This window comes from Mercurialis annua, linkage group LG1-X (assembly GCF_937616625.2).
Source record: "Mercurialis annua linkage group LG1-X, ddMerAnnu1.2, whole genome shotgun sequence".
Classification (NCBI taxonomy): Eukaryota; Viridiplantae; Streptophyta; class Magnoliopsida; order Malpighiales; family Euphorbiaceae; genus Mercurialis; species Mercurialis annua.
Window position 1 is genome coordinate 10341729 of NC_065570.1, and position 13214 is coordinate 10354942.

At 34.2% G+C, this 13214-nt stretch overlaps 3 protein-coding genes across 3 annotated transcripts; 1 reads left to right on the forward strand and 2 right to left on the reverse strand.

Annotated features, from left to right (window-relative positions):
• Positions 1 to 15: 15 nt before the first annotated feature.
• LOC126664665 (uncharacterized) lies at positions 16 to 3688 on the reverse strand. Its single transcript, XM_050357172.2, has 12 exons — positions 3422 to 3688; positions 3214 to 3346; positions 2825 to 2898; positions 2669 to 2715; positions 2424 to 2571; positions 2309 to 2353; positions 2031 to 2235; positions 1879 to 1940; positions 1672 to 1772; positions 1122 to 1176; positions 981 to 1031; positions 16 to 538 (listed from the first exon to the last, which is right to left on the reverse strand). Exons 1-12 carry the CDS (start codon positions 3570 to 3572, stop codon positions 360 to 362), a joined length of 1251 nt encoding a protein of 416 aa, XP_050213129.1. The 5' UTR covers positions 3573 to 3688; the 3' UTR covers positions 16 to 359.
• Positions 3689 to 7471: 3783 nt separating this feature from the next.
• LOC126664997 (thaumatin-like protein) lies at positions 7472 to 8602 on the forward strand. Its single transcript, XM_050357644.2, has 2 exons — positions 7472 to 7663; positions 7755 to 8602. Exons 1-2 carry the CDS (start codon positions 7600 to 7602, stop codon positions 8429 to 8431), a joined length of 741 nt encoding a protein of 246 aa, XP_050213601.1. The 5' UTR covers positions 7472 to 7599; the 3' UTR covers positions 8432 to 8602.
• Positions 8603 to 8694: 92 nt separating this feature from the next.
• On the reverse strand, positions 8695 to 11122 carry LOC126664996 (uncharacterized). The gene is made up of 6 exons (XM_050357643.2): positions 10874 to 11122; positions 10565 to 10707; positions 10391 to 10441; positions 9813 to 10034; positions 9565 to 9667; positions 8695 to 9414 (listed from the first exon to the last, which is right to left on the reverse strand). Exons 1-6 carry the CDS (start codon positions 10957 to 10959, stop codon positions 8904 to 8906), a joined length of 1116 nt encoding a protein of 371 aa, XP_050213600.1. The 5' UTR covers positions 10960 to 11122; the 3' UTR covers positions 8695 to 8903.
• Positions 11123 to 13214: the final 2092 nt, after the last annotated feature.

A 13214-nucleotide genomic window follows, 5' to 3' on the forward strand; every position in this document is an offset into this window, starting at 1 on the left:
GAAACATTTTCAGGATGCAAGAAAACATTTTTATTGCAAAATCTACAATCTTGCAGCCAATGTAAGTTATTTGTGAGTGTAAGAGATTCTGCAACAACCGGGTGTATATATTACAAAACTCTGGAGTTTGCACTTAACTTACAGAAGGTAAAACAGACCATATCAAGCATTAAATACCATGGCTGTATGCTTTTAGGCCTCTGGTGCAACCTCTCGCATAAACTTGTTCCGTACGTCAAATCCACAACTGATCGTCTTTGCCACCTTCAAAAAGGAATCGCGTTCAGCATATTCCATCACATCCTCTCAAGGTATTGTATATCGATGCTGTAACTGCTGTCGCCCCTTAGACAGAGAAACTACATGGCTCTACCAATTCGAGCATCTATAACTGGCAACTTGTTGGAGGATTCTGATAGTTTCAGCGCATCGGCCAATGAATAGTGGCTGTTCCTCCATGCCACGTCTGCCCACCTTTTCATCTTTTCTCCTTCGCTCTTCCTGCTCTGTTGAACACAAAGTGCTTCAGCATACCCACCTGTATGGTATCAGCATAAACCTCAAAGATTAGCACAAACCGCACATTTTGTAACACTTGAAAGTACGTACACTCGAGTAAATTCAAGTCAGTCTTGCTTGCAAGTTGCAACCACCTAGGCAAAGGGTAAAAATAATGGCAGATAAACTAACGCAAGTTCATGGGCTACCCCGCATCAAGGGAATACATAAAGGAGTAATAAGATTTGATAAATTGGCTAAGTAGGAGTAATTGGTTCAACTTTCAGATGTTTAAACAAATCTAATTTCAAAAGGCAATAGAACAGGCTGTGAATGCTTAATCATACCTCTTTTCAGGGGTAAATGATGCAAATCCATTAATGTAAAAAGTTTTTATCTAGGACTAAGTGATCCAAATATTCAATGTCAATACAAGACTATTCACAAAAAGAATTAGAAAACCCGGGAATACTAAACCATACCTCTTGCAAGGGCAATAACATCTCTCCATGGACTTCCCATCATTACATTGACTAGAAATCAGAAAAGAGAAAAACAGAAGCAGTAAATTATAACAATACTAGTTGAACAGGAGATCTACGACATTCAAAAATTTCTAGTACCTTCAGAGTCCAGTGGTGGAGCTTTCAACAAATCTATTGCTCTCCGATAAAGTCCCTGCAACAATACAAAGTTATAGCCATTTTAAAGCAGAGAAAGCATTACGTGACATGTAATACACCATAAACACAACTCATTGATAGTTATGAAACACCACACTTAATTGATAGTTTGTGTCAATAAATTGGCATTCTAGTATAACCCATAAAAAAACAGGAGACAGAAAGACAGAAGCATGTTTCACAGACCCAGGGTGTAACGTTCGACATTCTTCTGTAATTGGGTGAGGGCCTATAAGCTTATTCAAACATACTAGCATCATCAGAAGATAACATTCTGCAGCACTAGTTCCTTTAAACAAGATATGCAGGCTTAGTCATAAGACTCGATTAATAAACCTAAAACATGCATCCTTAATCTAAAGACACATTTCATAAACCCAATGAACAAAATCTAATATAGCAACAAAAGAAGATGGTAATGCAGTAAAGAATAGTAACACAAATCAGGATTTCCAAATTCTTACCAAGGGACAATTTTTGAAGTACTAACCTCTTGTATTAACAGAGAGCTTGAATGCTCTTGTACAGCTTTATGTCGAAACATGAGAGCCAGACAGGTCAAAACTATACCAACTTTTGGATGCCGAGAACCTACATGATATGAATAAAACCAGACACTTATTGACATACCATCCATAAATTGACTTCAATATTTCCAGGTTAATTAAAATAAATAAGAAATTACAAAGGAACCCACCGAAAAGCTGCTCTGCTATATTAAGTGCCTTTGTCAATGTTTCCTCGGCATTACTAAATTTCCTGAAACAGAAGTTGGGCAAATAGTAGGTATGGCATCAGAAGACCAAATTAGCAGAAATTACAAACAAATATGAACAACTCTAAGATTACCCTGTATGCGTCTCAAGCTGCCCCAAGGCACAGATGGCAGCTAGCCGAACTTCTTCTGCAGCCATATTACAAGCTGCTAAGGTATGCATATCAGTGAACTCTTTCTTTTCAGCTAACTCATTGATAACTTTTTGATAAAAGTCCTTGGCCAGTGAAAAGTTCCGTGTGGCATGCAAGAATTCTCCATATGATAAAGCAGCAGGTGCTGTATATGAACTGAACATTAGCATATTCTATAACAGCATACCCTGGAACTGAAGAACAAAAGAGATACTCACCAACACAACTTTCACTTCCCTGGAATTCTTGGTATATTGACTCAGCTGCACAGAAGCAGAAAATATTCAATAAATTTACAACCAGCAAGTAAAATCAGCAAGCGTTTAGCTGTACCTGATTCAAGGTTTCCACGAACAAGTTCAACTAGCCCTTTAACTGCTTTTGCACGAGCATTAGCAATGTCAACACCTTCAACAGTATCATGTTCATCTTTTTCCAAGAGTTCTAAGCATTTATCTGCGAGCACTGATGAAGCATCATCCTATATAAGGAGAACAATCTCCAGATAAATTTTAGATTCCATAAACAAACAATGTAAAGCTTAAAATCCTTCAGAATGAACACTTGTAAGAGCTTACATTCCCCAACTCTACATTGAGTCCAACAAGAGCTTCCATGGCGGCAACTGCAACAAAAATCAAAACTCTAAAAGATACCCTTTTGCCAAGTCGACCTAAACACCCTAGTACGACCAATGAAGGAACAAATTTGAATTAAAAACATCAAAATCCTACCTCTAACTCCCAAAGACGAACGCGCTAAATCCTCTATTCTCTTCAGCTTTTCCATAGCTTCATCATAATTTTCTCTACAACAATATAGTTCAATATCAACACACAACAATCCCATCTCAGTAATACCTAAATTCAGTGGCGGACCGAGAATTTTTTTATAAGATGGGCAAGATTGTACCGAAAGTTATAAAGTGAGAAAATTTGGCAAAATATAAATTTTAAAGTGGACAAATTATAAATATTGATGTGATAATCATAAAACTATAGTGTTCGATTCTACACTGATATTTTGCAAACGATTCGAAATTATAAAGTGGGCAACTATCCACCATAAGCTCTCTTCCTAGGTCGGCCTCTGCCAAAATTGAACTAATTAGTAAAGGGAAAACCTTTGATACAATAAGTTCGACATCGCGAGTAGGACCATTCCTTTGGAATTTTGGGTGATAATATCTTGAACTTCACTTGACTGAGAGGATAAGCATTGCTCTAAAACCAGCATAGCTTGACCATATGATTCCTCTGCTTATACATAATAAATTGTAAGCAATTTATACATGCCAATTACTGATAAATAACGGAAACCCTAAACAAAACCTGAATTCTGAGACTTGTGTAAGGACAGAGCATAATCAATCATCTGAAGAGCAACTGGGCTTGCATACGGACCGTTGATTCCCTCATGAATCAATCTCAGCGGTGAAACTTTCAATGCCGGTATTGAAAACTTGAGCAAGGACTGGATCATTGGTACTGGTGTTGGTTGAGATTGAAAAATGTTGTGAATTTGAAACCCTAATAACAGTGAAATGAAGAGTCATTTTGTTAGTTAGAATTGAGCATATAGCAGTTTGTACGGGTGACAGGAAGTACATACGTGTAAGCTTTCTAAAGCAAATGTAAAACTCTGAGGCTAAAATGGTGCCTTTTCTTTTCCCAAATATTCAATTGTATCCCTATTGATTTTTTTTTTAACTCGATTGATTTTTTAATAGGGGAGCTGAGAAGAAAGCAAACCGACCGAAAAATCATGCTTTAAAATAATATTATTTTATTAATATATACTCCCTTAGTTCAAAAATAATAAATCATTTAATTAAACACATTAATTATGAAAAATATAATTAAATTTGTTAAATTTGTTATTTTATAAATATTTTTATCCTTTTATAATTTTTAGAAGAATGAATAATATGTAAATCGTCTAGTTTTTTATTGGTTCATTTCACATTGATATTAAAAATGGCATTTATTTCATGTTCAAAAATAGCGTGTTTTTGGTATTTAACATAATTTTTTTTTCTTGGCATAAAAAATCATCAACTTTCAAATTTTGGCATATTTGTCCACGGGATGTGGAACGGCGCCGTTTTGAATGTAAAACGGCGCCGTTTTGTACTAAAACGGCGTCGTTTTGCGCTTAATTTTTCAAAGAAAACGGTTATGTGGACGAATATGTCAAAAAATGAAATTTGATGATTTTTTATGCCAAGAAAAAAATATTATGTTAAATACCAAAAACACGCGAAAGTTGTTGATTTTTGGTGCAATTAAGCCTTAGAAATATCACTAGGAATGAATAAGACCTTTAATATAAAATTATATAATAACAATAAAAAGGGGATATCATTTGAGACGGAAAAAAAAAACAGCCTGTTAATTAGAAAGAGAGTGAGTATGTATATATATATGTATGTGTGTGTGTTTTTTTTTAATATGTTATAATTTAAGTATTATATGTAATTTTTATCTACATATATATTATTCAATGAAACCGAAATTGTAAGCAGAGGATGGGTCCAACAGGAAAGCCTGATTCGCTTAGACTTATGACGATCTTTTGATTTTTCCTGAGAATAGAGTTGTCACCTAACTAAACTAAGAATGCCTTTTCACCGACTAAACGTCTCACTAACTTATGGATGTATAAGATGTCGTGCATTTAAATCGGGCTTGTGAACACAATTAACTCTTGTACTTGGTTTATTAATCATATCGATTTAACAGGCATATCTCAAGTAGATTAATTCAAGTTATAAATGAAATAACAATCTCATCAAATATGACGTCTTGACATAAGTGATGGATTGTAAATGACTGGAAATAAGTGAAAAAATAAATGTAAACGTACATTACAATCATAACTGGTATATGAATAGGTCTGGACCGATATGGCGAGTAAAAAGCAAATACTTCTAAATAAGCATTTAACCTTACAGGTTATTAACGCATAGCAGACAAAAGTAAAATTTTATTTTAATTATATGCACAAAGTTTAAACCGGATGTAAAAGTGAAATTGATTCTATTATTTTCTGTCTTAAATACCTACACACCCACTAATTACAAATCCTCTGATTAGTTTTAAACTAAATTAATATGATTATCTAATTAATCATGTTAATGTTGAATTTGAATATACATTTAGAGCTATACAATCTTTTTACATTTTCAATACAACAATTGATATATAAGGTTTGAAATATTTTTAAATCTTATTTATAGAGTTCTCTTTCGGTTATCTGTCATTACAGTTATATTCATGATCTGATCAAAACATGAAAGTTATTCCTCTGGCCGACACGAGTTCATTGATCCAAATGGGGGTTAATTTGGAGTCCTAACAAAGCGGAAAACACCAAAAAAATTATTGGACTGAAGATCTAGTTTCGTGACCCATGATATCATTGCTGACGTGGCATCACGCCGCCATCGCTAATGCGGCGACGACATGCTGACTGAAAATGTTTGCAAAAATAGATAAACACATTCTATAACTAATGACTCAAACAGTGAGTGATTTCAAGTTTAGATGAGCCTCTAAACACGAAAATAAGATTTGGGATCGGAATCGATAACTTGAAAATGTCGAAGGCTACAAGATCACGGAACCAACCAGAGTAGTAATATCGTGACATGAAGATGTGGCGCCGAGGCCACATCATTGTGACGACGGTGCCGCAACTCCTCCGCTAGAAACTGAGTTTTTGACCCGAAAATATGCAAAAACGACCAAAAATTAACATTTCATCCTCGACATGGAGAGATAGGTAAAAGTTTTAGAAGCAATTTTGAGAATCAACCCCAAACAAAGAAAAACAAGAAAACACACCACGAGAATCGACTGAACCAATCAACGATTCGTTCATCATTATATCCTGATAAATTATATGCGGCTGGCTTTTATCAAGGCATAAGAAGAAAATTAATGACGCGAGAGTCTCTCGATCATCTTTAGTTAGTATTAGAGCCCAGCTCAAAATTAAACTCAAGTAGCTCGAAGTCGATTCAAATTTTTAAAGATCAATCTCGAGTTTGTTGGAATCTACAGCGAGTAGTCCAATTTGTTCACGCTCCTAATTCTAAGTCCAAAGTTATATATGTTGATTGTCCACCCTGGTCCCTGATCAATATAAGGATCAAATAGAGTTTAAATGAAAGAGATTCATCTTAATCTCGTAGCGTGCTTCCAAAACACAAAAGAATTAAAGAACTATGCTAAAAGAACAAAGTAAGAGGTATGATTATGTTTCCTTGATAATCTTTTTTTATTTAATTGTTCATCATGTACCTTATCTAAATTGATGGATATATTTTAGATAAATTAAAAAAAAAAGCCAATTAACTTGATAGTTTGATATAATTATGTTTCCTTTTATAAAGAAATAGAGAAAACAAAAGCTAATAGATGTAAATTTTATTCTCAAATCACATGATTACCTTGATCTTGTTTAAGGTTCTCATGTGCAAGATGCTATATCAATTCTATTAGCATAACAAAGTTGGTGATTTTTTATATGGGAAATAGAGATAGTAGATCAAAATTTAGACTAAAGATTAATGGGTAATTAACTTGATAATTTGATCCAATCAAGGAATAAGATACTCATTTTGTTAGTTGTTCTTCTTTTTTTTCGTTTTTGGAGCATAAAATATACATAGATGAGTAGCCACTAGCTAGAAGAAATGATTGTTGGGTTTATAGCAATTTGGTTCTTTTTGCTTTTGGTTAAACAAAAAATAGTGATAGAGAAAAGAAACCCTACTTCCAAGCAATGCATATATACTATTTCTTTCTCATCAAAGTGAAAAGTGTTTAAAACAATAAAAATACCAAAAGAAAACCAAACATGGGTCACTAAACTACTCACTCGCTACTCACTAACCGTTTTTTATCAGAATAATTACACAAATACCTTCTGTATTCATTCCAATTTGCAAATTTGTATCCTAACTTCTTTTTTTGACCCAATTCCAATTATTGAACTTTCAAAAATTATACCAATATATGCCATTCATGGACTATTTAGCTTGACAAAAAACTAACATTACAAAATCAAACTCCAGAATAATTTGATTCATTTTTTAAATATACAAATTGAATTTATATTAAAAAAAAATAGAATATAGTCTTGCACGATTAACATTTCAATGAGATATTTTGAAACTCAATTTATACAACCAACTTTCTTGTGAAGGCAAATATCAGATAAAAACACCATATTTTATACAATTAATTAAAATTCAACAACTGATTTGACTAAAATATAGTTTAGGCACTAAATTGGTCAATTACAAAGAGTTCAAACACCAATAACACAATTGGCAGTTCCTTCCTTCCTTTATGGCGATATATTTGGAAGCTCTTTCTCACTAACTCACACACGCCCTCCACTCTTACCACAAACCTCCATTTCCATTAAGACTCCAAATAATACAAATTAAGCTTTTAATTTCCATATCTTTGAAATTAAACAACAAAAAACAATCACCACCATGCAGTCTTCTTCAGCTCTTTTTTCTCTTCTCATCTTCATTTCAACCTCATTTTTACCTATAAGTACTTGGTTTTATAGTTATATAATTTCATGTTTTCTTCGTATAATATATAGTTTTTATTCATTTGATTTATAATATTTTGTTGGTTGCAGATGGAGAACAGCTTATCATCGTTAACAACTGCAATGAAAACATATGGCCAGGTTTACTCGGAGGAGCCGGTCATCCGACGCTAAAGGACGGCGGGTTTCATCTCGGAAGCGGAGAGGAAGTCGTCGTTGATTTACCAGATAAGTGGTCAGGAAGATTATGGGGTAGACAAGGATGTTCGTTCGACGCCAATGGAAAAGGCTCATGTGATACCGGAGATTGTTCGGGATTACTTCACTGCCAAGGCACTGGAGGTGCACCACCAGCTACAGTGGTTGAAATGACACTCGGCTCTCCTACTTCTCCGTTACACTTCTACGACGTTAGTTTGGTCGACGGGTTTAATTTGCCTGTTTCGATGAAACCCGTTGGTGGCGGAATTGGATGCGGAGAAGCTTCGTGCGACGTTGATTTAAACATTTGTTGTCCTTCTGCTCTTGAAGTGAGAAAAAATGGAAAAATTGTTGGGTGTAAAAGTGCTTGTTTGGCTATGCAATCAGCAAAATATTGTTGCACAGGAGAATTTGGTAATCCGAAGAGTTGCAAGCCTACACTTTTTGCTAATTTGTTTAAGGCAATTTGTCCTAAGGCTTATAGCTATGCATTTGATGACTCTACTAGTCTTAATAAGTGTAGGGCTTCTCGGTATGTCATCACTTTTTGCCCTCCTAAATTGTGAATCAAAGCATTTGATTTCTTGATCATATTATATGGAATTAGGGTATGTTAGTAGTTTTGATGTTCTATTTTTAATGTCTATTTGTTGTTTTATTTTGATGTTTTTGTAATTATGTTCAATTTTATAAATAGAAGCGATGAAGCTATGGTTGAGAAAATATAATTTCTTTTAGTCTATTCGTTTCACATACTCTAACTTAAATCTAATTTGAGACTTATAATTATGGTGCTTTTGGAAAAACTATACATAACAAATCTCAAAAATAAAAAAAAATTGTAAAGATTTTCTTAACTATTTAGAAAGTGAAAAGGAAGCCCAAAACATGAAGCATTCCAAAATTTGAAACGTAACATACAATACAAGATATCTCTGGTACTCAAATCTGCTTAAACCTTTCTAACAGGAGCAGCCTGAGTTAACATGAACTACTTTATCCCAGATGCGCATCTGGTGCTGTCCGAGAGTTGGCAGCCTATGGTGCAGGTCCCAAACCAAGTAATAAAGGAGATTGTTTCTTGTCAGTTTTGTTGTCTTGGGTAGTATTCGGATTTGCTGCCGATGCTCTAAGAGGAGGTTCGAAATGTTCGCTAGCAACGTCAGGCGGTAAGGATAAGGAATCTTCTCCAGGGAGAACAAGAAGACCTTTCTCACCTAAGGACGATGGTTCGTTGTAGTAGACGTTCCAGAGGGAATCGATGAGCTGCCTTTCCTCTCTTGCTGCCCCAAGATCCTCGGGCGACATCAAACTGATACCCTTTATTCGTTCTTCAAGTACTTGCTTCAGTTTCTCATCTTCTTCTCCTAATTTACTGCCATTTGTCACTCTAGCTAGATCAAGAAGACTTCGAAGGGCAGCCTCTCGCACTTCACCGTCTTCACTCGATGCAAGGTGTAACATAATGCGTGGGAATCCTAGTTCACTAACTATGTTCCAATCTGACCTATTCTCGTGCACAAGGTAATTGATCAAGTTGAGAGCTTTCCTGGAAAGAAAACATAAACTAGTTAAACACAAAATATAACTTTACCATTTAAATTCACAAGCACCAATTCAGTCCTTCCCCGTAAGGATACTATACAATTAACAACATCCAAATTAGAAAGCATAGAAAAAATTTATCTCAAACCAATACCTTTGGAATCTAACACTCTCTGAGCTCAAAGCATCTCTCAAGACTGCATAACCATTAGCCAAACGAAATGCAGCAATACCTGGCTTGTTATGCTGGATTAAAGCTGAAAATCACCAAAACCATAAAGCAATTAAATTTTATTTGTTCCAAACTAGTAACATAGGACGCACAAAATCATTCTCAAGCTGGCAAAAGCAGATAATAATAACCATCACCAACATACAACTAAAACTAACTGCAGTACTTACATGATATTGCACCAAGTGATTTGGTTCGAACATTCACATCTGTGTCTGATGAGAAATTTGTAAGAAGGGGTTCTAAGCCATTTGCTTCCATAACTAATTGCTGACTGCGAGGATTATTCTGGACAATAGTGGTTACAACCTCAGCAGCCTTCGCCCTGATATTGGCATGGGAACTCTTCAGGTAACCAAGGAGAGGAACTAGACCACCAATAGAGTGCAGGTCTGTCAAAGAAGATAAGGAAAATGAAAACCTAATTAGACAAAGAGCCTATAAAAAACTCTTCTATTATCACAATGTTGAACTAGCAGATTGAACAACACATTTCAAAGCATATAACCCAACTGCCGTGATAATATTACAACCAAATTGCCTACCTAATAAGGACTTCATCAGAAGCATATAAATATCTAACAGCTCAAGATGAGAGCACATGTTCAATAATTTCAATGTGCGAAGGACTACTACATACTAAATGACCAAAGTATTAAGGACATGAATACTTCAAAAATTCAATATGCGAACATTACTAGCAATTACGTCATCTAAACATAAGCTAATATGAATTGGGAAAACTAACCATTTGCCATGTCAATAGACTCAACATGCTCCTGTAATTCTTCCAACATATCTGTCAAAAGAATCAAAAATGAACACAATCAGATAACTAAAGCAAGCACTCGAATTTTCATTTAATATAGAATAAGATTGCACAAATACTAATCAAAAACTCGAAGACCAAGATGAATATTACCTTCAATATCAGAAGGAGTAACACCTTGAGCCTCCAGTACATGCTCAGGAGCTTGCATAACCAGAGTAATCTCCTTCATTCTCTGAATAACATCCACATTTTGGGCTTGCATAGCTTCCATAAACCATTTTCTATCCTCCTCTCTGTCACATACCAAATCAATTTTACTCCTCAATCAAACACTTTACACTCACCAATTCAAACGAATTAATTCAAATACCAAATTTACATATTACATAGATTTTTAGAATACCCAATAATACAATTCGTCAAAAGCTTCAAACTTTACAAAATTAAGAGCATATATACCTAAGAGTGCGTGCGGAGGCAGTTCCATCGGAGTGAGCAAGGCTCCACTTTAACAATCCTTCCCAGTTGGGTCCGTCTTTAGCCATGTTTCTGTTTGATGCCGAGTAATTTGGAGAAGAATATCCAACAACGCTGAATAAAGACAATAAATTGAAGAGGTTTTAAGAAGAAGCTATGGAGACGGAGATTTAGTATAAATAAGAAAGTTATAATTAAAAAAAGTGTTGGAATGAGAGAAAAGGAATTCGGGAATTTTCTCCATGATTCGAGTACCTTTTAGAAGAAAAAGAAGAAATAACATTATGGACCTCTCTAAGGCCTCTCTAATTACAAGGGCCTGGCCTGCTTTCATTAGTTAGTCTATAGAAGGGAATATTTATATTTTTTATCTCAACATAAAAAAATTAAAAAAAATATCTCACGTTTTTTTTAAAATTTATCTGTCTATTCTCGATATTTGAAATAATACGATTTTACTCCGGTATTATATAAGTATCATAAAAATTATGATATCGGTATCATAATTTTTCTATAAAATTAGTTTACGTGCTTTACCATATTATTATCATAAACGTATAATATAAAAATAGTTTACATGCTTTATTATTATTACTGGCCTTTTTCGTTTGTAACAACAAGTGTGTGAAATGTGGGCGTGTCAGGAACAGATTCCAATTTGTAAACTGAACTTTTTAATCAAACAACTGGGGCTTGGTCAACCTTATTACAAGTACTCCAAAAAAGTAATGCTGAGAACTTGAATGAAAGCAAAAAAATTCAATCGTAAAGTTCTTTACTGATTGAAAATTGAGAATACAAGTGTTTGTGTGATTTTGCCTTTGGGCTGGTTTTTTGGATGATTGATCGCGCGTTTAAACTGTACTGCTGCTTTCCTATTTATAACCTTTGGAAAATTGCTGCTTCATTTTTACTTCTCAACTGCCCACTATCTCCATCACGATGCTTTCCACCTTCAGAAGTTCCAGAAGCTACTTCTTCAACTGCTTCTAAAAAAGGCATGTGGGTTTCTAGCTTCTGAGCTTTTAATTTCTGACATCAATATTGCGGGCTTCTGTGCTTTTAATCTTGGACATCAATATTGTGGACTTTTAACCTCTAGGATTTATGAGATTCAGCTTCTAAGTTAGCTTCCCAAGTTAAGTTGTTTGAACCTTTAAAATTTAACCTCTGAAATCATCTTCTGGTCAAAGGTCAAATTTTTGTCAAAGCCTCCGAAGTTAACCTCTAAAATTAGTCTTTTAGGTGTCAAACCTCTGAAATTACAATTATTGGTCAAACCCCTAAAATCAAAGGTCAAACCTCTAAAATCAAAAGTCAAACCTCTGAAATTAATGGTCAAACCTCAAAAGTCAAATCTTGGTCAAACCTTTGAAATTAATGGTCAAACCTTTGCAATTAATGGTCAAACCATTGAAATTAATGGTCAAACCTCTGAAATCAACCTCTGAAATTATCTTTGGCCAAATCTTGGTCTAAACCTCTGAAATCAACCTCTGAAATTATCTTTGATCAAATCTTGGTCAAAACCTCTCAAAATCAATCTCTGAAATTATCTTTGGTCAAACTTTAGCCAATTATTCACGGCAGCTTTGAAAAAATATAGGCTTTTATGGCCTTTTGGCCATATTTTTAATTTTGGTACAAACAATTATAAACTTACATAAAAAAATATTATTATATTATGATGTTAGGATACTGGTATGATAATGTTATTGATACTAATATAACAATCAATCACTATTTTCTACATAAAATTATTTTTTCTACAGTGTTATGATACTGATATGATAATATAAGTAATAGCGATATGATAACCGAGCACTGTTTTCTGTATAACATTGTTTTCTTTTACAAATTTTTAGATCTGAAACTGAAAAACTTCATAAGTAATTTTTTTAGATCTAAAAGTTAAATAAATCGTAATAATCACTACGAGTAAGGAAAAAAAATCACTAAAATTAAATAGGGTTAATTGCAAATTAATACACAAACTTTACCCTAATTTGCAATTACAACACGAACTTTAAAACTTGGCAAATTGGTACACCGATTTTCATTTTTTGGCGAATTGATACACCGAACTGGAAAAACACTAACGTGGACATTGTCATATACAGCCACGTGTTGTTGTATGATTGGTCGGTGTACTAATTTGCCAAAAAAATGAAAGGTGGTGTATTAATTTGCCAAGTTTCAAAGTTCGTGTTGTAATTGCAAATTAGGGTAAAGTTTGTGCATTATTTTGCAATTAACCCAATTAAATATGAAAGAACGATGGAGAGATGGTGGAGCGACGGCGGAGAAATGATGAAAAAGAAAA

Coding starts and splice junctions, on each gene's coding strand:
- LOC126664996 (XM_050357643.2), bottom strand. CDS start 10,959: ATGGCTAAAGACGGACCCAACTGGGAAGGATTGTTAAAGTGGAGCCTT. Junction 10,442..10,564: donor TACTCCTTCTGATATTGAAG/GTAATATTCATC, acceptor TTCTTTTGACAG/ATATGTTGGAAGAATTACAG. Junction 9,668..9,812: donor ATCACTTGGTGCAATATCAT/GTAAGTACTGCA, acceptor GGTGATTTTCAG/CTTTAATCCAGCATAACAAG.
- LOC126664665 (XM_050357172.2), bottom strand. CDS start 3,572: ATGATCCAGTCCTTGCTCAAGTTTTCAATACCGGCATTGAAAGTTTCA. Junction 1,032..1,121: donor TCCACCACTGGACTCTGAAG/GTACTAGAAATT, acceptor TCTGATTTCTAG/TCAATGTAATGATGGGAAGT. Junction 539..980: donor TGTTATTGCCCTTGCAAGAG/GTATGGTTTAGT, acceptor GATACCATACAG/GTGGGTATGCTGAAGCACTT.
- LOC126664997 (XM_050357644.2), top strand. CDS start 7,600: ATGCAGTCTTCTTCAGCTCTTTTTTCTCTTCTCATCTTCATTTCAACC. Junction 7,664..7,754: donor AACCTCATTTTTACCTATAA/GTACTTGGTTTT, acceptor TGTTGGTTGCAG/ATGGAGAACAGCTTATCATC.